Source organism: Pteropus medius, unplaced genomic scaffold (assembly GCF_902729225.1).
Source record: "Pteropus medius unplaced genomic scaffold, Ma_sr-lr_union100, whole genome shotgun sequence".
Classification (NCBI taxonomy): Eukaryota; Metazoa; Chordata; class Mammalia; order Chiroptera; family Pteropodidae; genus Pteropus; species Pteropus medius.
This window is the reverse complement of record NW_024349224.1, coordinates 8,148,087-8,172,921: the sequence shown is the minus strand read 5'-3', so window position 1 is coordinate 8,172,921 and position 24,835 is coordinate 8,148,087. Positions and strand designations below refer to the sequence as shown.

At 49.9% G+C, this 24,835-nt stretch overlaps 2 protein-coding genes across 13 annotated transcripts in view; one reads left to right on the top strand and one right to left on the bottom strand.

Annotated features, from left to right (window-relative positions):
• PSME3IP1 (proteasome activator subunit 3 interacting protein 1) overlaps nt 1–9,571 on the top strand; it is a 28,134-nt gene extending 18,563 nt beyond the window's left edge. For all 10 annotated transcript variants that reach the window (XM_039880948.1, XM_039880946.1, XM_039880941.1 and 7 more), the window contains 2 exons: nt 1,090–1,154; nt 7,643–9,571. In XM_039880948.1, coding sequence (XP_039736882.1) covers nt 1,090–1,154; nt 7,643–7,860 — 283 coding nt within the window. In that variant the 3' untranslated portion in view covers nt 7,861–9,571. The remainder of the gene's footprint in view (nt 1–1,089; nt 1,155–7,642) is intronic.
• Nucleotides 9,572–13,376: 3,805 nt separating this feature from the next.
• Nucleotides 13,377–24,835, bottom strand: part of CPNE2 (copine 2) — a 40,311-nt gene continuing 28,852 nt past the window's right edge. For 2 of the 3 annotated variants that reach the window (XM_039880936.1, XM_039880937.1), the window contains exons 13-16: nt 23,715–23,766; nt 22,198–22,331; nt 15,074–15,310; nt 13,377–13,818 (exon numbers count right to left, since the gene is read on the bottom strand). In XM_039880936.1, the coding sequence (XP_039736870.1) occupies nt 13,711–13,818; nt 15,074–15,310; nt 22,198–22,331; nt 23,715–23,766 (531 nt within the window). In that variant the 3' untranslated portion in view covers nt 13,377–13,710. The remainder of the gene's footprint in view (nt 13,819–15,073; nt 15,311–22,197; nt 22,332–23,714; nt 23,767–24,835) is intronic. The other variant, XM_039880938.1, reaches the window with a different exon arrangement.

Here is a 24,835-nt window from a genome sequence, read left to right as displayed (position 1 = left end):
TTATCCATATCTTTTTAAGTCAGTTTTATTTGGTTGTATTTTCTGGGAATTCGTCCATTTTGTCTTATTTCTAATGCATTAGCTAAAGTCGTTAGTATTTTTTTATTTTTCTTATTGCTGCTATATCTGTAATTGTCTCATTTCATCAAGTTTTTAGTTGTGTCTCATAATAGCTGATTTACAATTTAGTCTTTGATCTCTTTTTACTGGTAGGTTTGGATTTAGGATTTTTGATGTTTTTACTATCTTAACGTTTGTCTTTTTACTTAAAATTTTTTTCTTTTTGCTTTTAAAAATATTAAGATTAAAAAATATTTTTCTTTTTACTAATTTGGATTTATGTAGTCTATTTTTACTCTTTTGGTGGCTAACCTTGCAATTTACGAGGCACACTTAGCAAAACCTAAAGTAAATAGGTATCTTACTTTCCTACAAAATTATACGTGGTCCTTAGAACTTTTAGCCACAGTCACCCTCTTCATTTTATACATGCTAGTACTGCCTAGGACTTCAGTATGGTCATGTTTAACACCATAAATTAGATGTTATTTTTTTATGCAGACAACATTCGTTTAGCTTTATATTTGTATTAGCCAGTGTCTTTTTCACCATCTCTTTTTGGATTAAGGCCTTCGTTCTGGGATCGTTTCCTTCCTTGTTGAAGTACATGTTTATATGTTCTTTTAGTGAAGGTCTTTTGGGTGACTTTCAGAATCTCTAGCATGTCACTAACAATGTTTCTTTCAGTCTTTAATAACTTAAGTTTTTGTCATTTATGAACATGTCTAAGTTGTCTCGAAATCCATCTGTGGTTCTAACCAAGATAAATGATAAGGACAACAAAGAATCTGAAGTTTAGGTTATGCTTGACATATAATGCTTTACCCCTTGAATTGGGCAGGGGGAGTTAAGTTGTTTTTGTAACAATATAACCGGAAGGAGACTTTGAAGTGAAAACTTTTCATTTCAGATCATTCCATCTCCTTGAGGCTACCTAAGACCCATATAAATGGTTATGGAGCTTCTCATTCCCAAAACTTTGATCCCCAAGGTTGGACGTAGCTCATATCACCATGTTTTCTGTTACAGCTCAGAGAGTGGCAACAGTGTGAAAAGGCTGAAATCGGACCCTGACCCAGAAGACAAGAATCAAGGTAGGTGGCAGCTTTCACTTCGTTCTTTACTCATAAGGCACATGACCACAGTAAAGGGCTGGAATGCATTGTACCTATGAATGGATGCATTTATCTTTAAGCAAGCCTACCTAAACTTACTGTACCAAACTATTTTGTACCAGGCAAGATTTAATACCCAAGAATGTGTCAGCTGCCCTGCAGAGTCATAATATGTTAGAAACCAGTGGAACTGATAAATGACCAGTGTGCTCCCTAGGAGTGCTTACAAAGCCAAAGCCCTGGTCATATCACTTCTGCTCACAAAGAGATTTTTTTCTGTCTCCCCTAATGTCAAGTTTCTTGGTTTCACCTGGCTTGCTACCAGTGAGAGGTCGAATACCTGGCTCCTGCTGATGGTTGGACTGGATTGAACCTAGAGGCTTAATACAGTTTCCAGGAGTACACTTTCTTTGGTGGTCACTTTTATGTGATCAAATCTGGCACTGTATTAAGTGGCACAGTTTTAAGTGAAGGTGAGTGTATTCAGGGGTCGGATCAGGAATTAGAAATTCAAGAGTGTTTTCGGATCTACCCCTAAATCCCTGTGGGATTGAGACTGAGCTAAACTCAATGGGTCATCTCTAAAACAGAGCTTACATGTGTTTCTCTTTCAAAAAAAAGTAATGGACTTTAAAAATATGTAACTACTAAGCACTGGTAATGGTCAGCTGTTGCCTGATAACTTTTGGTGTAGAATCTACTTTTAAAAAGGACATTCAGTGAAGTCTCACTTCTGCCTATATATCATCTTCCATCCAATTCTCTTTCCCAGAGGGGAACAGTACCATACATTTCGTATGTATCCATCTCGAGCTATTCTATGTATCTTCAAGCAATTAGAAATATATTCTTTAAAAAAAGTTTTATTATAGATGACTTAAAACATACTCAGACATTGAGATAATGATACAATGAACCCTATCATGTAGCTTCAACAATTTTTGACACATACCCAATTTTATTTCATTTATGCCTCCCTAACTGTAGTATTTTGAGGCAAATCTCAGACATCAGATTGTTTCATACGTAATTCCCTAAAAAATAAGGGTTGTTTTGTTTGTTTTTAACATAATTGCAGTACCATTATCACACCTAAAATAATTATAATAATTTCTAAATATTATCAAATATCAAAGTAGTATTCATTTTCCCATAAAATTTTTTTGACAATTGTTTTTTTAAAAATCAGGTTCCAGTGAGAATCAGACATTGGCCATACGGCTTAAAAAATTATTGTGATATAATTCACATAGCATAAAATTCACTCTTTTAAAGGATACAATTCGGTATGAAATACACTTAGTAGGGTCACAAGGCTGTATATTCATTACCCCACTATCTAATTCCAAAACATTTTTATCACCTCAAAAAGAAACGCCATGCCTATGAGCAGTTACTCCCCATTCTTCCCTCTCCCCAGCTGCTACTAATCTAGATTAGTAAATTAGGCAACTACTAATCTACTCTCTATGGATTTGCCTTTTCTAGACATTTCACGTAAATGAAATCATGCAATACATGGCCTTTTGTGTCTGGCTTTTTCACTTCACATGTTTTCAAAGTTCATCCGCATTGTAGCATGTATCAGTACTTTTCACAGCTGAATAATATTCCATTGTACGATATGCCACATTTTGTCCATTCATCAGTTGATGAACATTTGGGTTGTTTCTACTTTTTGGCTATTATGAATCATGCTGTTATGAATATTCACGTACAAGTTTTTGTGTGAACCACTGTTTTCAGTACTCGGGTATATAGCTAGGAAAGGAGTTGGTAGGTAATATGGTAACTATGTTTAACTTTTTTGCGGAAATGCCAAATTGAATTCCAAATTGGCTGTACCATTTTTACATTCTACCAGCAATACGTGAGAGTTCCAGTTTCTTCACGATCTTTTCAATACTTTTTTTTTTAATTCACCTTTGTGAGTGTGAAGTGATATTTCATTGTGGTTTTGGTTTGCATTTTCCTAATGACTAATGGTATTGGCATCATGTACTTATTGGCCATTTGCATATCTTCTTTGGAAAAATACTCAAATCCTGAGACTGTTTTTAAATTGGTTTGTCTGTTGTTGAGTCGTAAGGGTTCTTTGTGTATTCTAGATATGAGACACTTCTCAGATATATTATTTATGAACATTTTCTCCTTTTCTGTGGGTTGTAGCTTCACTTTCTTGATTGTGTCCTTTGGAGCACAAAAGTTTTAAATTTTGATAACATCTAATTTATTTTTTTCTTTGGTTTCTTGTACTTTAGTTGTTGTGTCCAAGAAACCATCGCCTATGAAGATTTACTCCTGTGTTTTCTTCTAAGAGTTTTATAGAGTTTTAGCTCTTATATTTTTGTTGTTGATCCATTTTGAGTTAATTTTTGTATATGGTGTGAGATAGGGATCCAGTTTCATTCTGTGCAGATGTCCTATTGGCCCAGCACCATTTGTTGAAAAGACTATTTATTCTTTTCCCCACTGAATTGTCATGACACTTTTGTTGAAAATCAGTTGACCATATGTAGGTTTATTTCTGGACTCTCTTTTCTTTTCCATTGATTTATATATGTCTATCTTAATGCCATTACCAGTCTTGATCACTAAATAGCTTTGCAGTAAGTTTTGAAATTGGAAAAGTGTGAGTCTTCCAACTTTGTTCTTTTTCCAGATCCCTTTCATTTCCATGTGAATGTTGGGGTCAAATAGTCAATTTCTACAAAAAAAAAAAGCAGCTAGGATATTGATAGGGATTGCTTGGATCTGTAGATCAATTTGGGAATACTGCCATCTTATGGCATCTTAACAATAGGCTAATATGTCTTTTAACTCTCGTTTAACCTGTAGGTCTTCCTCCTTTTTAATTTAGTTTTTGTTTTCTTTATATTTTATTTGCGAAGAAACTGTTTTGTCCTGTGGATTTTCCCACACTCTAGATTTTGCTGATTGTATTCCCATGGTGTTACTTTATACTCTAACCTGTGGTCCGGTAAAATGGTAGTTAGATCTAGAGCTTGATCAATTCAGGTTGATTTTTTTGCAGGAATACTTCATATGTCATTGTTGTACTTCCCATCATTACTGTTTTAATTAGCATACTCCTCTGTTCATTGCTTAGTTTACTTGTTATTGTACCTTGGGAATTATTGCATATCTGTACATTTCTTTGTTCCTTTTTAAGGCTGCTTAATATTCCATTATATGATCGTACCATTGAATATTTATCCCATTTTTTATTGATGAACATTTAGATTGTTTCCATTCTTTCTGTTATGTTATATTAAATAATGCTGTACTCATGCATCACTTTTCATATCCATAAAGGTACCAGCCTAAATACTTAGAATCATGGGGTCAGAGAGATTATACATTTGTAATTTAGGTAAATATTGCCAAATTGCCCTGCAAAGAAGTTATCCCAGTTTACATTCCCATCAGCAATGTACGAGTTCATTTCACTGATATTTTAACATATAGGAAACTTGCTAAACTACAAGTGGCTGCATAAATAGGGTAAGTGTATACTGTGTGTGTGTGTGTGTGTGTGTGTGTGTGTGTGTGTGTATGCACACACACCTGTATATAATACTTCATAGAAATCTTAAACATACTTCAGCTAGTTAACCAGTAGCTCTGTATCTGGTGCTTATTCCCTGATTAGAACTATTTGCATGAATCAGTGGAAAGGAAAACTTGTGTGGGATCTTTAAACTATCTGAGTCAGACACTTTGTGTTTCAGAGCCATTTTTTTTTGTCATTCTGAATCCCTTCTTCCCACCCCTTCCTGTATTCTTGCTGCAAAAGCTGGGCAGGGAACATCCTCTTTTGCTAGGAGCTGAGGCCATACTAGAAGAATATCTCCTGTATCTTGCTTCAGCGTCTTGTCCTCAGCAGTAGAAGCATTTGTCCCCTTGGTCCCCCAGAAGATAGCTCTGTGACCCCAATGGAGATCGAGGCTGCCCCCACTGGAGTCTCTGGACTTAAGCTCTGAGCAGAGCCTGCGAATGCACAAGTGGACCCATCTACTCTCAAGTCACGCATCTGTCTGCATCCCAAGAACATTCTCTATTAGTAATTTTCAGTGTTAATTTGGTATAACAATGTGGTCCTGCAAATGCAGAAGTTGGCAGGAAACTTACCAAATGAGTGAGATCAGAGGGCACCACTTTGTTCTCTTTGGACAGTTAACTGCTTTGCAATGAAATTTGTCAGAGTCGCAGTCTTTTCTTTCTTGAAACCTAGATAATTGGGAGATTTGGTCTTTTGGCTTAAACTCTGCTGATGCCACAGTGGTGTAGATTCTTGGTTGCATTCCTATGGCTGACTTCCATCCTTCCCGTTGGGCAGCTCTCGTCCTCCATAGGTACTCTAAACCTGGTCCTTCTTTTCTGTCTAAGAAAATTCGGTTCCCCTTTGAAATACCTAATGAAATGGCAAAGCTCACTGAGCAGCTTCACAAAAATTACTTTTCTAAGTAACTGATTCATACCCTTATAAGATATTAGGTTTTTGAGATTTTTTTACCAAGCTTTTCTAAGAGTACTGAAAATATCATTGTATATGTGACATAATAATACAATGAATATTTAAGTAATGAATGGCTTACAGTTTGATGTTATGCCTATATTTTCATCGCCCCTCCCCCCAAAAAAATTTTAGCCATTTGCAATGGAACGCTGTAAAATATCTTTAACACATTTTCCTGCATTCTCACTCATCGTGAATGCTGGCCTGCTCTGTGCCAGGCCCTGTGCTATATGTCCAGGGGATGGTATGATGAAGAAAGATCCCTTGCCCTCAGGAGACTAACTTATGGTTAGAGGACAATACAAACTAGTGATCCCCCTCGTCATTGGGACTGTCCAGTCTTCCACAGCCTTCCTGACTGTCACACAGGGATGCCCTTGGGGCTACAGAGCTGTATGCAACTGTTCTGCCATAATTTAAGTGGCCCAAGATGCGCATTAAATTTTTGCATTTACTTTTTTAAAAAATAGTCTGAACAGGTAGTATATGCACATAATAGAAAATGCAAAATGGGCAAAGGAGTGCGGAGTGAAAAGTTAAGTCACCCCTGTTCCCCAACCATTGTTTCTCTCCCCAGAGCATCCACTGTTACCGTTTTTGTTTTTGTTTTTTTCAGATGTAATGCATGTACATGGCATGTTCCCCCGACACACACACACACAAATTCTAACTTATACATACCCTCACGTCTTTCGCTCAGCACTTTGTCTTGGGGATCATTTGATACCAGTAAACACAGAGATACTTTTCTTCATGGCTGACTAGTTAGTAGTCCACGACTTCACTGGTCCCCTCTTAATGGACATTTCGGTGGTTTTCAGTCTCTTGCTGCTATCAGCAATGCTGCAGTGAATGTTCTCATACGAGCATAATTTACGTTTGAAGGACATTGCTGTATTGGCCTGTACATCCCTCAGCAACATGTAAAGATACCCACGCCCCATACCTTCCCTCCTTATATATTGTTTATGCTCCGTGTTTAAAATTCTGTGAACTGTTCATGTCTCCTGTCCATTTCTCGATTCAGTTGTTTGCTTGGCTGGTTTTGGAAGAACTCTTTATTATCTTAAAGAAATTAGCTTTTGTGGTATTTATGGCAAATATGTGTCTCTCCGTTCTTGCAGCATTGTCGTCGCCATCTCTGTAGTCATCGTCAGCTGTCGTCTCACTTTTCTACATCTCCATGTTTTAGCATCGCCTTTTTCTCCCCCTTATTAGGACTTCCAGTACGACAGGCAGACATTCTGAGCTCCTGGACTCTGTGTCCCGGCCATTTGAAATCTCTCAGCCTGTTAGCGTAGTTTTTGCTTACTCGTAATTTTATATTTTGAGAACCATGTGGTCTTTTCATTTTTACATTTCATTTTTTGTTGTCGTTAAGACAAAACCTTAGATGGTAACATGCTTGTCAGCCTGAGACAATGAAGCTTGAACTCCAGCTCTTACTTTGCAGTAAGAGCTCAGGTATCATTTTAGTAAGTTATTTTTTGATTCAGATTACGTTTAACATTTTCTACTCTAAGCGGCATATAACCTTAGCAGGTCATCTGACCTCCCTCATCAGTAAAATGGGGGATAAACGAAGCTTGAAACATGTAGAAGGAAGGAGTGGAATAGAGTTAACTTTCTCTTTAACCTTTAAGTCCTGCGTTTTCCAGATCGAGGCTTTCTGTCACTAAGGTGACAGCGTAACTATTGGTTTTCTGGGGCAAAAAGAGCCTCAGCTGCTCGGTGACATTCTGCATGGTCTTAAATGTGCTCTGACTGTGGCTTCAGTTTTCTAGTTGTAAACGAGGAACACACTCCAAGGTGACGATGAGTGCGGTGTGGCCCGCGCAGGGTTGTTTGGAGGCTTCCAAGGTGAAGCCCGCGGCCCAGCGCCTGGCCCCTGAGAGGTGCATCGGCCGTGGAAAAGTGATGCAATAACAGGCCCTCTCCTTCTCTGCAGAAGCCCCGTCCTGCGCGTCTCTCGGAAGCACGACCCTGAGTGGCCCGTCCATCCACTGCCCCTCGGCGGCGGTCTGCATTGGCATCCTCCCTGGCTTGGGCGCCTACTCTGGGAGCAGCGATTCTGAGTCCAGCTCGGACAGCGAAGGCACTATCAACGCCACCGGCAAGATTGTCTCCTCCATCTTCCGAACCAACACCTTCCTGGAGGCCCCCTAGCTCCTCCCACCAAGAGCTCCCCGAGAGTAAGCCGGACTGTTCATCTGCCTACAGGCATTACCTCCCTCAGAAAACTCCTTCGCCTGCTTCCTGTGCACAGCGTGACATTTCTAACCTCATCTAAAAACGTGCCAGAGTCCACTTGTGGCCCAACTTGTGTTTGGTTTCTCCTTCCACTCCAGTGCAGATGCCCGAACCTGTCTTGCAGCTTCTTCCCTCACTGATGTGGGGGTGGGGGCTTAGGGCCTAGCAGAAGTCCCACTAAAAATGCCCTGGGAAGATAGGCACCAGCTGGCTTGCAAAGGATTTGGGTTATGCTGCTTTCTTGTATCTTTTTTTTCCCCTCCTTTCCCAGCAGCACAGAGAAGCAAGGGTCGTTATTGGACAGGTATTATTTAAACATTCTATTCTAGATGAACGCGGCGTTTGGTTATACCGCATTGTGGAGCATACGGGGGGAGAGAACTGACTCAGGTAATGAAATGGCGCACCCCTGGGACTGACCAGTTCTTGACGTTGTGTGACTGAGATTAAAAACTACGTCTGCAGGGGGGTGTCCTTAACACTCATTATTCTTTGTGAAATTCCTTACTCTTAAAAAACTTACTCCCTCTTTTCCCTTCATCTCATCTCATTTAAGACTCTAAACCTTAGAGAAACAGGCATAGGCCTTATTTCATCATAGCCAGAAATCAGAAGTGCTAGTAGGTATGTGGACAACACGACTTATTTTTGGCAGCTCTTAGAATCCTAATATCGCAAACCAGTGGGATACACCTGCACATTCTGACTTTACTCTGTAGTCTGTCGGGGTCCTTCTCGATTTGGTCCATTTATAGTTGTGGCTTCCAACTATGGAAGCTATTTCCAGCGGAAAGGTGCGGTCCTAGTCCTCTCCTCTTTTATCTGCTGCCCCTCCTGCTCTTTTCCCACACAGAGCAGCTCCGAGGCAGGGAGCAGCCAGGACGTAGAGGTCCTGCTCTACCTCTGTCTCATAAAGGGAAGCAGGGAAGGATGGAAGGAGACAGGTAGGGAGGCCTCAAGGACAGAGGTTTGGACTTTATGAAAAATAATCTGTAGGCCCCTCTGCTTCAGGAGAGAGGGCCTGAGTGGTTCTTTATTCCCCCCGATTTCCGCATCAATTGTTTCTACTTCCTTGGGTGTGAGACGGAGAGAGACACACACAGAATGTGTTGACACTGTGATGCTGGCAGGCAGAGAAGCTACTCAGTTTTAACGTAGGCAGAGGCCCCTGGATCTCTTCCAGCTCACTCCTTTTCCCCTTCCACTGCAGTGACATTCTGGTGCCCATTCGCAGATGGTGACTTCCCTTCACCCATAACCGATGCCTTGTGATTCTTCCTCCGTTTCAGAGCTACTCTGTGCTCATTGTTCCTGACTTGTCAGGACAGGCGCGTCATCTCCACTCTAACAGACGAGACGTTTAGGTGAAACCGTGCAGGCACCTTCTGCTTCTCTGCTTCATTGTTCCTGCTTTTGTGCTGTCATTGTTACAGAGCGTACCCAGAGCCACCTCAGATCATTTCAGGAGGCAGACCAAGGAATCAAAGCCACCCTCTTTATATGGTTTGACTTTTAAGAGGCCGCTAGTATACCCTGTGGCCTCTGTTGATATTGGAAGAAGTTGATAAAGGGTTGCAGGAATTTAAAACATTTAATTTGAAAGCTAATAAATCTGTCAGAGAACAACGTCTTGCTTTTCCTGTTCTCAGTCTCGTGTTCCCAACTCCCTCCCCATACATCACGACAGCTAGATTGTGTCGAGAAGGTTGGGGCCCTTCTGATAGATTTCCATTAATGGTGTCTCAGGCGGGACTGAGAATCACTGGTGATCGATTCATCACATTCTCTTGTATCTAGAGCATTGGAACTGAAACACAGGTTCTGTCAAACCCATGAATAGAATAAGCAGGACCAGGTCTGTCCTATAGGTGAGAGGTGCCTGACCCCACGGCTGCGGACCGGTACTGGTCCGTGGCTGCATGGCAGGAGGTGAGCGGCGGGCAAGTGAGTGAAGCTTCATCTGCATTTGCAGCCGCTCCCCAGCGCCAGCATCACCGCCTCAGCTCCACCTCAGATCATCAGGCATTAGGTTCTCATAGGAGCCCTGGTCCATGCTGCCACACAGGTTGGGGACCGCCGCAGTGAGCAGCTTTGGAAAGCATGCAGTGTAAACTGTGTGGTTCAAACCCAAAGAAGAGAAAAAACAGGGCTGGAAAGAAACACTGCTTTAAACCATAAAATGCCGCCCTGCTACCGTAATAGAGAATTGGGGTTTTATAACTAAGTAATATGGGATAAAAACCGTTTGGGCTGGGTTTCTTTAAACCTGCTTACGTTGTCCCCAGTGGTCACATTCTTACAACTCTTGAACTATGCGAGGGAGAAAGCTCATCTGTGAGGAATCCTGTTGCCAGCTCTATTTGTGGCGCGCACTGCCCTCTCAGCCACTTCCTGCTAGCCATCTACCCACCTTTGGCCCTGTCACCCACCTGGGTGGGGAGAGAGGGAGAATGAAAGTCAAAGCATCCATTTGCCATCTATAAAAAGCAGGGCGGCCGATGTGACTGGACTTAAAGATCCAGCTGGTGACCTGTTTGTGTATGCCTTCCCTGGCCCCAGGACCTGGGAGGAGCAACAGTTGGCTTCTCACATTTGAAGGGGTAGGGAGAACTTGAGTTTTTTTCAGGATCATTCTAAACTGAGAGTCGAGCCCCTACCTAGGAGTGACTGAGGCTTGTATCTTGCGTCCTTATTTTTTTCACTCTCCAAGAGTTCTTTTCTCTGGCTGCCTCCTTTCCACCCATGAGAGAAGCTTCATTTGCCTGAGACTTTCCTGCTTCTGCTGCTCCCCCCTGGGAACCTGGATATACCCACAGTGGTTATGAGCTTGGAACCAGACATATACCAGCTAGGTCACTTGGGCAAAGCCCTTAACCTCTCTGGGCCTCAGTTTCCTCTTAGGTAGATAGGAATAGCAACACCTACTCCCTAGTGAGGGTGATAGATAATCTAGATTAAGTGCTTGGTGTGTCTGGCACACAATGCTCAGTAAATGGGTAGCCATCTCGTTAATGCTCTCGCCGTTGGCCTCCCCCGTTTCTAGGTGGGGTGTCCAGAGTTTCTGTTAGTGATGATTTATGGCAGGTTTGTCCTTCCTACTGGCCTTCCTCAGTTGCAGCTAGAACATTGACAGGATGAAGGGTCAAATCCGGCAGTCAGAGCTCCAACCACCAGCTTGTTCTGTGTGCCTCCCTCTTAGCTAAATGTTAATTGCTCAGGCACACCCGGTTCCTTGGCTCGGGTGTCCTAGCTGTGGGTATATGGCTCAGCTGTCATCTTAAGCCCCTCTAGAAAAACAAAAAGGAGAGTTCAATAGCAATGCACCATCGTTAGGACTTGGGTATTTTCTCGATTTGCTGGCATGCCCAGCCCACTTACCCAGGACAGGATGGATTGCAAGTTCTCTGCGGGAGGCTAGAGTCTTGGCAGACTTCGTAGTCACAGGTTGAACACAAGAAGTCGGTCTGCGGGGGCGCCACACCTGAGTAGGCAGGTCCTCCAAAGTGAAGCACTTGGATGGACCCAGTTGGAAGGCAGGGACTCTACCTTCACATGGCCCGGGAGGTGTCAGACTCCCCAGTTTCACTAATCTGGTAAATTATTTCCGTGGGGAGGTATAAGGGAGAGGGCTGCATGAGAAGCAGTCACCCCAATACACCCATCCCCTGAAGGCTAAGGAGAGGATGTGGGGCTGGGAGGAGAAGGCTACTTCTCTAGAGAGAGGCCTCTGGTCAACAGGACTTGACAGATTTCCCCAGGCTGGGATGGGTACAAACTTCCCTGCTTGTGACATCCAGCTAGGCTCACTTCAGCCATCAAACGGGAGGGCAAGCCAGCGGTCTCGTGCTGCTGTTTCCACCAATACCCAGCCTCGCAGTCAGCCTGGAGGCCAGGTGTGCACTAAAGTTGCCAGATGTGCTGGTCCCAGGATTCCATCCATGTTGCCAACTGGCCCCTGGACCCATGTGCTGCAATTTCCCAAGGTCCTTGGCATCAGGGCTCCATGCAGTCCTGCAGCCCTCAGGAGAAATGAAGGTGTCTCTAAAGGATATTTCAGCTGACGTGGTAGCCACAGAATTAGCAGAGGCATTGAAAGTTTAGGAAGAAGATAGATGTCTCTCGTTGGCTCCCACCAGGTGAACACTGGCTCCTGAGGTTACCAGGTGCCCGGAGGTAGGAACCCGCCTGGTACACCACCCGGTACACCACCCAGGTCTAGTAGGCCACTGGCAAGAATGACCTGGGAGAGTAGGTCGAGGTAAGTGACTTCACAGTCTCAGTGAAGAAGGACAAACTCAGCAGCGTGAGCAGAAGACCCTTGTAGGGTTGAGGGAGGACACTCAGAGCAGTGGAACAAGCGTGGGCCCTGGCGTCTGCCAGACCTGGATCTAAGTTCTGGCTCGGCCTCCGATAGGTTTGATTAGCTTCTCTGCTTGTTTTCTCATCTCCGAAGTGGTCACAGACAGGCTGATGGAAGGGTTCATCAGGATTATGCCTGCGAAGCAGTTAACACGGAGCTGGGAACCGTGCTTAATATAAATGTCAGTTGTTGGTTATACACCAGCCTGTGGCAAAGGGGCTGCCTAGGACTCCCGGGGTGGGGGGGGGGGGGGGATTATGGGGGGAGGTTAGGCAGAAACAGTGTTATATGGAAGAGGGAGGGAACTGAGGTGGGGTTGTACAGACTGGTTCCCCGGCTGGCTGCATGAAGTTGGGCCTGAGCCCAGAGAGGGGCACGTGGGAGAAACCAGTGGCTGCTGGCAGCAGGGACAAAAGCAGCCCTATTTAGTTAGCAACCTGAGGCCAAAGAGCCTTTCACACACTGCAAATCACAGGGCGGACCCCTGTGTCTGGGAGACCCGGAGGAGCAGCAAATGGGTGGCAGTGACTGCAGTCTGTGTCTGTGTGAGAGAGTGTGTGTAGAAGGGCATAGGACAGAGTGGACCAAAAGGAAAAAGGGGTAGTGACCATGTGGTGGCTGGGCCAGCATGTGGGGACTCCAGAAATGCGTGCGCTCTGCAGGGGCCAGAAAACCTACAGTCACCGGTGGGGTCCTGTGCATTCTATTCACCCACAAATATTTATCGAGCGTATACGCTGCCAGGTTCTGTGCAAATTTAACAGAAGTGTCAGAGTTCGTGTGGAATGCAGGTCCCCAAGTAGAAGTGATGACATCGACCTCATAGGCTTTCTGGAGAAAAGAGGTTTTCATGTTCTTTTCCCGGATCGGTAAGCCCATCCGATCAGTAAGCCCAGCTGAGGAAGGAGCTGGCACAGGGACATCTGCAACTCCTTTATTACCCCGCATATGACACACAGAACGTGGTCACGGTATTAAAAAACAGAGCAGGAGTTAGGTGCAGGCGTGACACAGAGTGCACCCTGGGGACACGCTGCTCTGAGTCGGCCGCCAGTTACTGGGAAAAAACCAATTATGATTGTAAAAATTTTATTCTCTTTAATAACAATAATAATTCCACGAAAATTATACAAAGTACATTCAATACTTAAGAATGGGGAGGGTGGGGAGGGGGAAAGGCTGGTTTGGCCCGGCAGCATCATCGTTGACTTCCAAGAAGGAAGCTTAATGGCCAGCGGGGAAGTTGGGGATGAAGTCCGGTTGTAAAAAAAATGACTGTGTGGATCAGTTCAAAAAAAAAAAAAAAAAAAAATCCACCCACAAGGAAGCAGGGTGAGCGTGCACGTTCCTGGGGCGGGCGGGAGGCCCAGCCGGCATGCTGCTGCTGGGCACGGACGGGCCGGCGCTCAGGCGGGCTCCGAGTTGGTGGGGGGCAGGTTTTTATGCTTGAAATACTGCACGACTTGTTGGGGCAGCTCCGCCAGCACGGCTTTGGCCAAGGTCTCTTTTGCCGCCTGCAGGGTCGAGAGCAGGGTGAAGAGAAGAGAGGATAAGGGATTACCAAACGGGAGTCATGAGGGGCAGGACGCCAAGGGAGCTGCTATCGACGGTGTTCCCGGAGGACGAAATCAGGGCCAAGGGCCAGGGCGGTCTGAAACTGGCGTCCCTCACCCCTGTCCATGCCTGAAATGCCACCGTTCGCAGGGCCTGCCTTTACGGGAGGTGTAACTCCTAAGCACTCGAGATGCCCGGGAGTAACATTTTAGGAAGAAGTTGTCTGTGGGAGGCTTTTCGGGGAAAGAGCTGGCGGAGGCGAGCTGCACGGCCTACTCATCTGGCAAACATTTCCCGAGCACCTCCTTGGCTGGTATAAACAGCCATGACTGTCTGGTTTACTGCTGAATGTGCGGCCACAAGCCAGGCACAGGGAGGGGTCAGTCGATGTCCCATGCGTGTGAACGGTGGCCGATACCCGGCATTTGTCAGGAAGCTAATGCTTCCAGAGGAAGGAGTCAAACCATCTCAGGTAGGTCCAGAGGGTCCTGGGTAGAGATATATGAGGACCACTGGGTACGAAACAGAGTGGTCAGTTCTTGCTGGGAATGGCTCCCAGATCTGAGCCAGAGTACCCCGAGAGGCCCTGTAGCTGAAAGAACTGAGGCCTAGAGGTCAAAGACTTGTCCAAGGTCACACGGTGCCTCTGGTCAAATAAAAGGCTGGCAGTATAGGGGGTGCATCTGACGGGGCTGGACTCCCTCTGGGGTTCCTCATGGGCCCAGCTAACAGGAGCCAGGTGGGGCCACCAGTCCCCGCTGCAGAGGCCCTTAGGGAGAAGAGGCCATCCTAAGATGGGCCTGGTTTCCCACTCATGACATGAGGAGGCTGGGCGACGGGATCACCGCAAAAGCCTCTCGCACCTCTAGGCCTTTGCTCTCGTCCTCTGTCTCCTGGAAATCTTTGTGTCGCATGGGTAACTGACTTCTGGTCAGGGTTCGAGGGCAGGTCCCCCAGGAAACCCTGCCCTGGAGCCTCAACTTGGCCTGGCCACCGCGCCCCTGCTGCGTTCCATCAGCTTGCCGAAGCAAGTGCTCACGCTCACATGGCCTCGTCTGGGGCACATAGTAGGCCCTCAGGAAGCATGCAGTCAATGGGGCTCAGGGTAGAGGAGCCTCGGACGAGCAAACAATCCTAGGACCTTTGTCCTTGATCGTTACTATGGCTCCGGGGGTCCCGTGACCGTCCCCTCCCCAGCCCGGCCCCTGCACTCACGTTGCGAAACTCTCTAAAGGGGACAAACTGCACGATATCGCGGGCCGCTTCCTCCCCCGTGTGGGAGCGCAGCATGCGGCTGTCTCCGTCCAGGAACTCCATGGCGGTGAAGTCCGCGTTACCCACGCCCACGATGATGATGGACATGGGCAGCTTGGAAGCCTGCACCACGGCGTGCCGTGTCTCCTCCATGTCACTGATGACACCGTCCGTGATGATGAGGAGGATGAAGTATTGCTGCAGGAAGGGGGTCAGCCGGCATTCAGCAGGGGCCCCCCATATCCCTCCCTCCTATCTTAACCTTCCCAAAAGCCCTCTGACCCCTGGGAGGAAGCTGGCTCTTCTTCCCCAGCTGTAGTCAAATCCCAGCCCCTCCCCTGGCGCCCCGGCCCCTAAAGACCTCAGTTGTTTAAACAGCTGGAGCACCAACTGCCCTCATCCCCCTGCCCTGTGTGTTATAGGCTGAGAGCCTAGGACCCAAGGCCCAGCTCTTCTAGTCACCACACTGGGCCTCTGACTTGACTCAGTGCCTCAGTTTCTTCATCTGCAAAGTAGGAGTTGCTACACTTCTCTCAGAGAGAGAAAGTGCCTGCCACGTGGCAGTAGCTCGCTGATTAATCGAGAGCTGCATTCCTGGCAGGCAGGCCCGTGGCTGGCGAGGAAGACCACTGGCCGACAGACTCCGTGAGCAGCCTCTGCTCGACCTGCACACAGATCCCCGTGCCCCTGCTCACACCCTGCAAGCATGGCTGGACGCCGAGACACCTTGCAGGAGCTGAGCAGGTCAGCTAGGCCAGTGGTCCTGGGACCGTGGGACTCCGCTGGCAACAAGCAGACAGGTCACACACCAGACAGCATTGAGTCACAGTAGGAAGGGTGTTAGTTTTGCAGAGGTCTTTCAATCCTATAAACTGTACCCAGGAGGAAGTCTCAATTTGGTGTGAGGGTGTCTTTAATACCTTTCCACCACTTGCTAACCTTCCTTACTAACAAAGAGAGAAGGCAGGAAGCTCAGAGCTGCAGGGGACAATGGTCTTCAGCTAGACTTTAATATCATTGTAGTTTCTTATATATTTACTGTTACTCTATAGCAAATGATAACTTACAGCAGATTATAAGGTTTCTTTATAAAATTAAGCAAAAAAATACTGAATGAGTAATGTGACTATAGTATAAACTGCTGAGTTGGAGGTGAGTGAATGAAGTTCAGGAAAGCTCACTGGATGATCTGTAGGCAGAGGCCCCAGGATTCCAAGCTGGCCGAGACCTCGTCTTCAGCTCAGCTCTGTCCTTAACACCCTCTGGCCCCTTCTCAGGGAACTCAGTTATGCCCATCCGTAAAAGAAAGAGAAAAACCCATATGCTCCTAATCTCTGTTTAGGGCTTTTGCCTTCCAGTCTGACCATTCTGATTCTCAGGAGAGAAAGTTGGGGCCCAGACTAGTCAAGGTCATGGAGCTAAGTAGAGCAGGCCAAAACCAGCCCTCAGGGCAGCACTTGGTCACCTTCTCACCTGTTTGCTCCCTGGGGAGTGTACAGAGTATACAAGATACGCCCCTAGGATGCCTTGTTCTCCTGCCTGCTCCCCAAGCAAACTACGGAAGGAAAGAGGAGGGTGAGCCTTGTGGAGGCAGGTACCCCATCATTCTAACCCCAGCTCTCGGCAGCAGTAGGCCAGCTCCTCCTGCACTGTGCCTTTAAGAGAGCAATCCCTTAGCTAGGGATACCTGTTGCTATGGAGATGGCAGCCTGAATCCCTGCAGTGGAGGGCTGCTGCCGCCAGACCCCACCCCAAGGGTTGCGGGGGGAGGGCTCATAAGCCCATCCAGACCCTTGTCCCCCCATAGCCCACCATCATCCCAGCACGCCTTCCCTAAGTGGCCCTAGAACCCCGCTTCCATCCCATCAGAAATAGTCCAGGGCAATATTTCTGGGGCACCTAAGCTGAGAGGAAGGAAGACACTGAGAGGCCTGGCAATAGGAAGAGTGCCTGGCCTTGGCCAGCAGTGGGTGGGACTGGTCTCCAAGCCCATTCCAGCGGCCTCCCACCTACCTCCCCTCATGACATTCTTGCCTCCCCCCTTTTCATCGGCCGCACGGCTACACTAGGAGACTTGGAGTGCAGAGGCCTGGGCCTCCCTCGGAGCCCTGGAGCGTCTTTCCCCAGGGAGGTGGGTGCAGACAGGGCCTGGGTTACTGCGGGACCGTGGGCACTGACAGGGTGAGGCAGTCTCCCATGTCACAGTGACAATGACCATACAGACACTCCCCCGTCACCCTCACACTGTGATTCTCCTTTTAGAGATGAAATGGGCTGAGCGAGGTTCAGTGGCTTGTTCAAGGCCTCCCAGACAGGATGGTGCAGTCTAGATTCTAACCCAAGCCTGGCTGACTCCAAAGTGGGGGCTCTCCCACAATGTCCTCTGCTGCTCACTGGCATCAGGGCCCTGCACCCTCTCTCCCAGCACCCCAGGGTCAGAAGGCCTGAACATCCAGGATAGCAGCCCAGGGCAGGACCCAGAGCCACGGCACTGGACTTTAACCCTTGCTCCTGTCTGTCAACCCGCCAGCCACAATGCCCACATCTACGTGCCTGGCCTCAGCAGGCACATGCTGAGGTCAGCAGCCTGGGTCAGCCTTGGCAATAGAAGTACAGCTGACAAGTCCTTGGCTTCTTGTCCACCCTGGGCAGAGCCAAGGCTATCCAGGAGCTTCTAAGATCTGTTACAACCCCTGGGGCCCACACCCCTAACCCCAAGACGATTCAGAGGGGAGGTGGCTGTGGAAGGGGAGGACTTAGGGTGTAATCAGGCAGGAAGAAGTGGGAAGGGGCTCTGCTGTCCCCACAGCCAGTTCTGGTCTACGCTACCCCAAGCTTTCCCACCTCCATATGCCTTTCCTGGTTTACTTCCTTCTGCCTGGCATACCCTCCTCAGCCACACCTCCAAGACCCATCTGAGTGTCCCCCTCCATCCCAAGCACACGGGAAGGCCCTCCCCAGCCCTGAGCTCTGCTTCTACTGCCAGCATGGGAGGGCTCCTCAGGGCTGCCCCTTGCACCCTCTTCTCCATCTCATGGGCTTGCCCGCTGTCCGTGCTTCAGAAACACAACCAGCTCCAGAAACACAACCAATCTCTGTCAGGTCAAACCCAAAATGCAATCTCCCAACTCGTTTCAAGGGTGGAGTATCTTTTGCCTTTATCAGAGGTTCTTTAGGCTTCTAAGACCGTAACTAGCCACTTCCCCTAATCCATTTAATGTGTGATTTGGTTTGTATGAAACTGACTTGACCGCAGTTCCAGGCAGGATTCAAAGAAGCGACACTCGACACTTGTGACTTATTTCTGGGAAGCTGGCTGCCGAAGACCCTGTGGCAAGAGTGGAAGGGAGGAAATCCCCGGGGTCCTGGCTGCTCCCCAACTCCCCCTCCACGGGGATACCAGACACCCAGCAGGCCAACCAGAACGGGACATGGATGAGATGGCCCAGGTCTTATGGGACAGAGCAGAGGGAAGAATGAAGGTCACATGATAAAAGCTCCCTGGCCCCACCCCACCCTTCAGTGGCTCCTCACTGCCCTCGAGAGAAAATCCAGATTCCTCACGAGCTTCCAAAGCCCCGTGGGAGCTGGCTCACCTTTCAACCTCTCCTACCACAACTCACCCCCTTACACCACACTCTCCTTCAGCTATGCCCACATGCCGTGCCTCCAGGCCTTGGCACGTGTGGTTCTCTCTGCCTGAGACATCACTCTCACACACACAGCCTTTACAAGGCTAACTCTTAAGCACCCTCCCAACTCAGCTTAAAGCCCTCCGTCTGGGTTAGGTGCCACCTTTATGATCCTGTACGTCTATAATCACAGGTTTAATCACCTTGCATCACAGCTGCAGCTTCCTCACCTGGCTCCCCACTGGACTGTGGGCTCTGGGAGCACAGAGGCCATTATCTTGTGCATCACAGTCCCCCCAGTGCCACGCAGCATATGCTTGGTAAAGACATGTCACATGAATGAACGGAGAGAGTACAGCCTGCCTGGAGCGACACTTCCTACCACCTGCTCTCGATTTCCTGTACGTGGGTGTGCACGCGTGTGGGTATGTCTGGGGACAGGGAGGGTGACGCTACACCAAGTGTTCCCCAAAAAACAACTGTATAAAAGCATCAGTTAATTTCATCAATTTTTTTCTTGTGCTCGGCATCACCAAATGCTGGCCCAAGGGGTGTCCGCAGAAGATTCAGCCCCCCACGTTCATTGAGTGCTTATTATGTGTCAGGCACGGTGCAGAGCAATTTATGTGCTGATTTGGCTGAATCCTCACAAAGCTTCTCTTAGGCAGGTGCTGTTCCATCGTCTACGTTGTTCAGGTGAGAAAACAGATTCAGAGAGCTTAAGCAACCTGCTGCGAGTCACACAGCCAGGAAATGGGGAACCAAGGTTTGAACCAGGTTGACGGGCTTCCAGAGCTTGGGGCTGAACCCTCAGACAGCCCCACCTCTCCCACCTTCCATGCAAGGTGAGTCATGGGACAGAGTACAGGCAGGAGGCGGAGACATGTGGGTACCAGCTCTTTGGACATCCTGTGGGAGGGGCCAATAGAGACCAGGCCCCACTCCTGCAGCCCAGAGATGCTTAGAGATGGCCCGAGGTCGCACAGCTGGGGTGGGTGACAGTGCCTCCCCAGGGTGAGCGAGCTGGGAAGACGACCTCCCCAGGTAGGGTGGAGCAGGTCACACAAAGTAGCTGCAGTGTCAAGAGGGTTAGAACTGGTCAGAACTCAGACTTGCTCAGAGAAAGGGCCAAGTCCTTCCCTCTGGGGGCCCTCAGCAGTTGTTCCTCAGAACATGAAGGCACCTTCCTGGCCTTCTCCAGGGCCCAGGGCCCCTGCAGACCTAGGATCCGGCAGGCACAGGCCCACGGCACCCCAGGACCCTGCCTCCTGCCCAGTCCTACCTGGCATGGCAGGTGAAAGGGCCCTGGAGAGAGATACTGGCTTCATTCCTGCTCTCACCTGGCATTTTTCCCCCTTAAACAGGGATGCAGGTCTTTTTCCATCCCTTTGAAAGCTGGCTCAGGCAGATAATAGACTGGGTGAGACAAGAGCCTGGCTGGCCACAAGCAAGGAACAATTCTAGCCTCCTCCTCCTGGCACTCCCACCTCTAGGAATTTTATCAAAAGGCACTCCCAGGCCTTTCCCAGTCACTGTCCCAGTCAGGTTGCCCCAGATGCTCACAGCACGCCTGGGGCTTAACTTCTCCCATTCATAAAGGAAGTAGGCTCAGAGCTGGGAAGGGGCTGGTCTCAGGCCCTCAGCTGCCACCACAGGGCCAATCACAATCATGTTCTCCCAAACGGAAGAGACCAGGACTGCTTTCCTTCACTGCTGCCCCTCACCCATCGACCTCCCTCCTGCCTGTCCCTGGCCTCCGTGGTTCCCTCTGCCAGGGGCCTCTGCCAGGAGCTTGTTGCCACCCGTCCTCTCTCCTTCAGATGTCTTTGGGTGCCAGGGGTTGCATCATTTCATGTACTCCTAACCCCTCTGAAGCAGGTCCTGTTAGTGTACCCACCGGACAGATAATGAAACTGAGGCTCCGAGAGGTTCAGTGATTTGCCCACATCACAGTGAGGAAGGGCCAAGGGCGAAATTCCAGCCCTGGCAGGCTGACCCCACATCCCCCTCCCTACAGACCCTCTGCTGCCATCTGCCAACCGCCAACGTCCGCCGCCCTAGGGACCAAGTAGATGCCTCTCTCCTCCAGGCAGTCCCAGTGGGACCACGTCCCTTTCCCTCTGGGAGAGTCACTTCCTTGTACTGTCCACAGCCCACAGCAAGTAGATGACAGCGACCACACAGACAGAGCCCATCCCGTGGGGCCAAGAGGCCAACGGGGAGTTGCACGATAGACAAGACACCAAGCACGTGAAGAAGATGTCATCCAAGTTAAGATGGGAATAAAGAGGAGGCAGGAGACGGACTCCAGGTGGGTGGCCGAGGAAAGAGGGCAGGGGCGGGGGGCGGGAGAGGGGCCCTGGAAGGGACCCTGAGGGAACCAGCCAAGCGGAGTCAGGGAAGAACCTCCAGGCAGAGGAGATGGCAGAGCAAAGTTTCTGTGGAGGGAACAAGCATGGCGTGTCCAAGGGACAGAAGAGAGGTCAGCGGCGGAATGGCCGTAAGTGACGGAAGGGCTGGGCAGTCGCTGAGGAAGGCCAGGGAGGGGCAGGCTCTGATATCTGCCACTAAAAGGACCCTCCCATGGGGAAAGGGGGAGTGGGTGAATTTGAGATACTATTCTGGGAGTGAAAAGGACGGTCTAGAAGGACTTTGGCCCTTGTGCAGTGACCCATTCCTTTCGGAGGGGGAGGAAGCCTGGGGCGGAGGGCTAACAGTTTGTACAGGTGTCCCGGGGGACGGTGGCCAGACCCCAGTCTCCTCAGTTCCAGGCCAGGTTCCACCACCCCACCCCAAGGCTGCTCCTGAGCTCCCAGCCTCAGTGAGGCCCCTAATAGGGGGACTGGGCGCAGGACCTGGGCAGGTGGAGGACAGTCCCCAACTCACACTGCAGAGCGAGGCCAGGGCAGGCCTTGGTGGACGGCGGGGGAGCTGGAGAAGGTGACCTTTGGAACCCCCCGATACTGGCATCGAGCAGAGGGCTCGGGGGCGGGAGACCAGGGACACAGATGCCTGGGACGAGGCCAGGCCAGGGCCACACTGTTCCTTGGCCCTCAGCGTAAGACGGGGGTTGTTCCATTGGGACTAGGTGGCCCCGAGGGTCACCTTTAGAGTGGCAGGCCCCCTCCTCCTAGTTTCCATGTGCACCCGCTGCCCTGGGGAGGCACACCCCATCGACTGTAGCTCTGTTTCCTACTGGGCCTGCTACTACGTCCACCTCAGGTCTGTGTTCCAGGAGGCCAGGACCAGTCAAGCTGAGCTTGGTCCAACTCCCTTAACCATACCTGCATGTGAACTGAGATGCGGGGGCATCTAGGATTTTAGAACAAGGGAAGGCAGACTATGCAGCGGGACAGCCCGGCGGAGGGGGGCGGGTGGGAAGGATAGACCTCAGTCTGGCCCCGCCAGTGCCAGCCCTGTCCAACACATCCACACTGGTGGCTGCCTACTCACCGTGGCCGTCTGCTGCTGCATGGCCTGGGCTGCAAACCGGGCCACGTGGTTGACGATGGGAGAGAAATTGGTGGGACCGTAGAAGCGGATGTGGGGCAGGCAAGCTGAGTATGCCTGGGCGATGCCGTCCACGCCTGCCTCAAGGAGAAGAGTCTGTATCAGCCAGGCCCTCCCTGACCCTGCACCCGCTCTCATCCCGACTGCTGACCAGATGCCCCTGCCATGGCCAGTGTGTGCCCCATGAGACCGGAAGCGCCCAGAGGGCAGGGCTAGGGTGGTATAGAGCAAAGAGCCCCAAATGTGGAGTCAAGTAGGCCGGAGTTTGAATTCTGCCTTTACCACTTAGCTGGGAAACCTGGGGCAACTTGTTTAATCTTCCTGAGCCTGTTTCCTTGTCTGCTAATGAGACCGATAACCTACACTTTTGGGCAGTTGGCAGGAGGGAGTCCAGCAGGCTTGGCAAAGCCTGCAGTGACATTTCAGGGCCACGGGAAGCCATCTGGAGGTCCATTCTGGATACACTACGGCTTCTGCTCAGGGTGGTTGGGGGGACTTAGATGCTCGCACAGCCCCTGCATAGTAGATGCTCTGTAAACAGCCGAAGAATATCCCCCTGCCCCGTGGTCAGAGCAGATCTCTGGCCAGAGATGAGGTTGATCAAGATGAATCTGCACGAAACATCTCTGGATCCTGCTCCAAACCAGACTCCAGCAGGAGTACGGGGCCGCGTCTTGCCAACAGATGCCCGTGGCTTCTGAGTCACAGCATCATCCCCAAGTTGGCAGCTTGATACATTTCCCTCCCAAGTACAAACCTGGCCCAGCTTTGGGGATCCCCAGGGAAGGTAGATGCTACACCCAAACCAAATCCTAGGCTGGAAGTTCCCACGATGGCAGGGACCGCCGTCTTCCAGGCCCACCTGGAGCACCCGCTCCTCCTCCAGTACATCCTTAACTGACTCTGCAGGGCTCAGAAATCCTCGTAGGCCTGGAGGTGCCAGTGATAAGCACAGACACCCCCTTCACTCCCTGCCCTTCTTCCTGCCCTCCCCCAGGCAGCCCTCAGGCTCTCTGTGGAGGGCAGGGAGAACAGGGCAGGGCTGGGCCCACCCAGGGAGGGCGGACGGGAGGTGAGAGGCAGCTGCCTAACCTGCCACCCTTACCTCCTCCTGCTCTACACAGGGCTTCCTGTCAACAGTTCTCTTAAATCTCACCTGACCAGAGTGAGGCGAGCCAAGCAGGTATCACACCTCCCTGGGGCAGGTGAGGAGGCAAAGTCTCGGCTCCAAGAGGTGCAGTGATTTCTCCAAGGTCACACAGCCAGGAAAAGGCAGCAGCTGGCCTTGATTCCAGGACCGCCTGACTCCAAGCCCTAGCTCTCTCCTCATCTGTCATTCTGAGCGAGCGTGAGTGGTGGGGGAGGGGAGAACGGGACAGAAACCTGTACTCTGCCCTCCCTCCGCCCAGAGATGGCCAGGTGTAAAAACCAAGGCAGATGCAGGTGGGCTTGACACTCACCTGAGCAGAAGGGGTTGGTGGGGTTGAAGTTGATGGCAAATTCATGAGAGACCTGAAATGCAGAGAAGATGCTGAACTGGCAGCCTCCCGGCTCCAGACCTGGGCCCAGGCCACCCCCAGCCTCCAAGTCCAAGTGCACCCCACCTTCCCACCAGGCGCAGGCTCCTCTGAAGACGCCTGGCTCTTTACTGCTCCCCAGGCCCAGGTCAAGGCTATCGATATTCCGCACATGTGCTTTCCCATCCGCTGCTGGGTCTGACCCACGCGGACAGACCCAGCCGCCGCGGTTCATGATGGAGGAAACCAAGATCCTTGCACGTCACCCCAGTCTCTTCTGCGGGATCAGGGCTGCCTGTGCTTCCTCACCCCACTACGAGAGCCCCCCAGTGGGACAGAGGTGCCCCTGTGGGTGGTGGATCACGGGGCACTTGGAATGCCCCTTGGTCGCTGGCGCTCAGTATGGTGGGGGCTGTAATGAAAGTCCCACTTCCTTGGGCTCCAGGGCTCTTCCCCATTCTAATGGTGGAGGAGCCTGGAAAGGAGCTCAGCTTATGCAAGCGAACCAAGCTGGGGATTAGCCGGCAACCCACTCAGAGCTGGACTGGGGGACCTGGATAGTGGGGCCGGGAGGGGGGACAGGTGCAGAGAGGGCTGTCATGGTTCCTCCAGGCCCAGCCCCTGAGCCCAGGTGGACCCTGTTCAGAGCTGTGACTAGGACTAGGGTGACTGCAGAACCTGAGGCCTCAGGCGAGGCCAGAGCTCAGATGCGGCGACCTCCCCATTCCCCCTCCCTCCCTCCCCCTGCCCGCTCACAGCCAAACACCGCTCAGCCCCCTGCCTCACGGCCCCACGTCCAGTGAGGAAAGGCCTGCGAATTACCCCACTTTTCAGATGGTGAAGCGGACACGGAATGAACTAGGACGTTTCCACGTACTAAAGGGCAGAGTCGGGACTAGAACTGGGGTCAGGCTGCCTCCCGAGCTCTCGTTCCATGAACCCTCTAACCTCAGAAGCTGTTCCTCACCCAAGGGCATTAAATTAGGAGGGTGGAGAGGTCCAGGCTAAGGGAGAGCTTCAGCCTGGACACAAACGATTCCAGAGAGACGTTTTCGCTCCGAGAC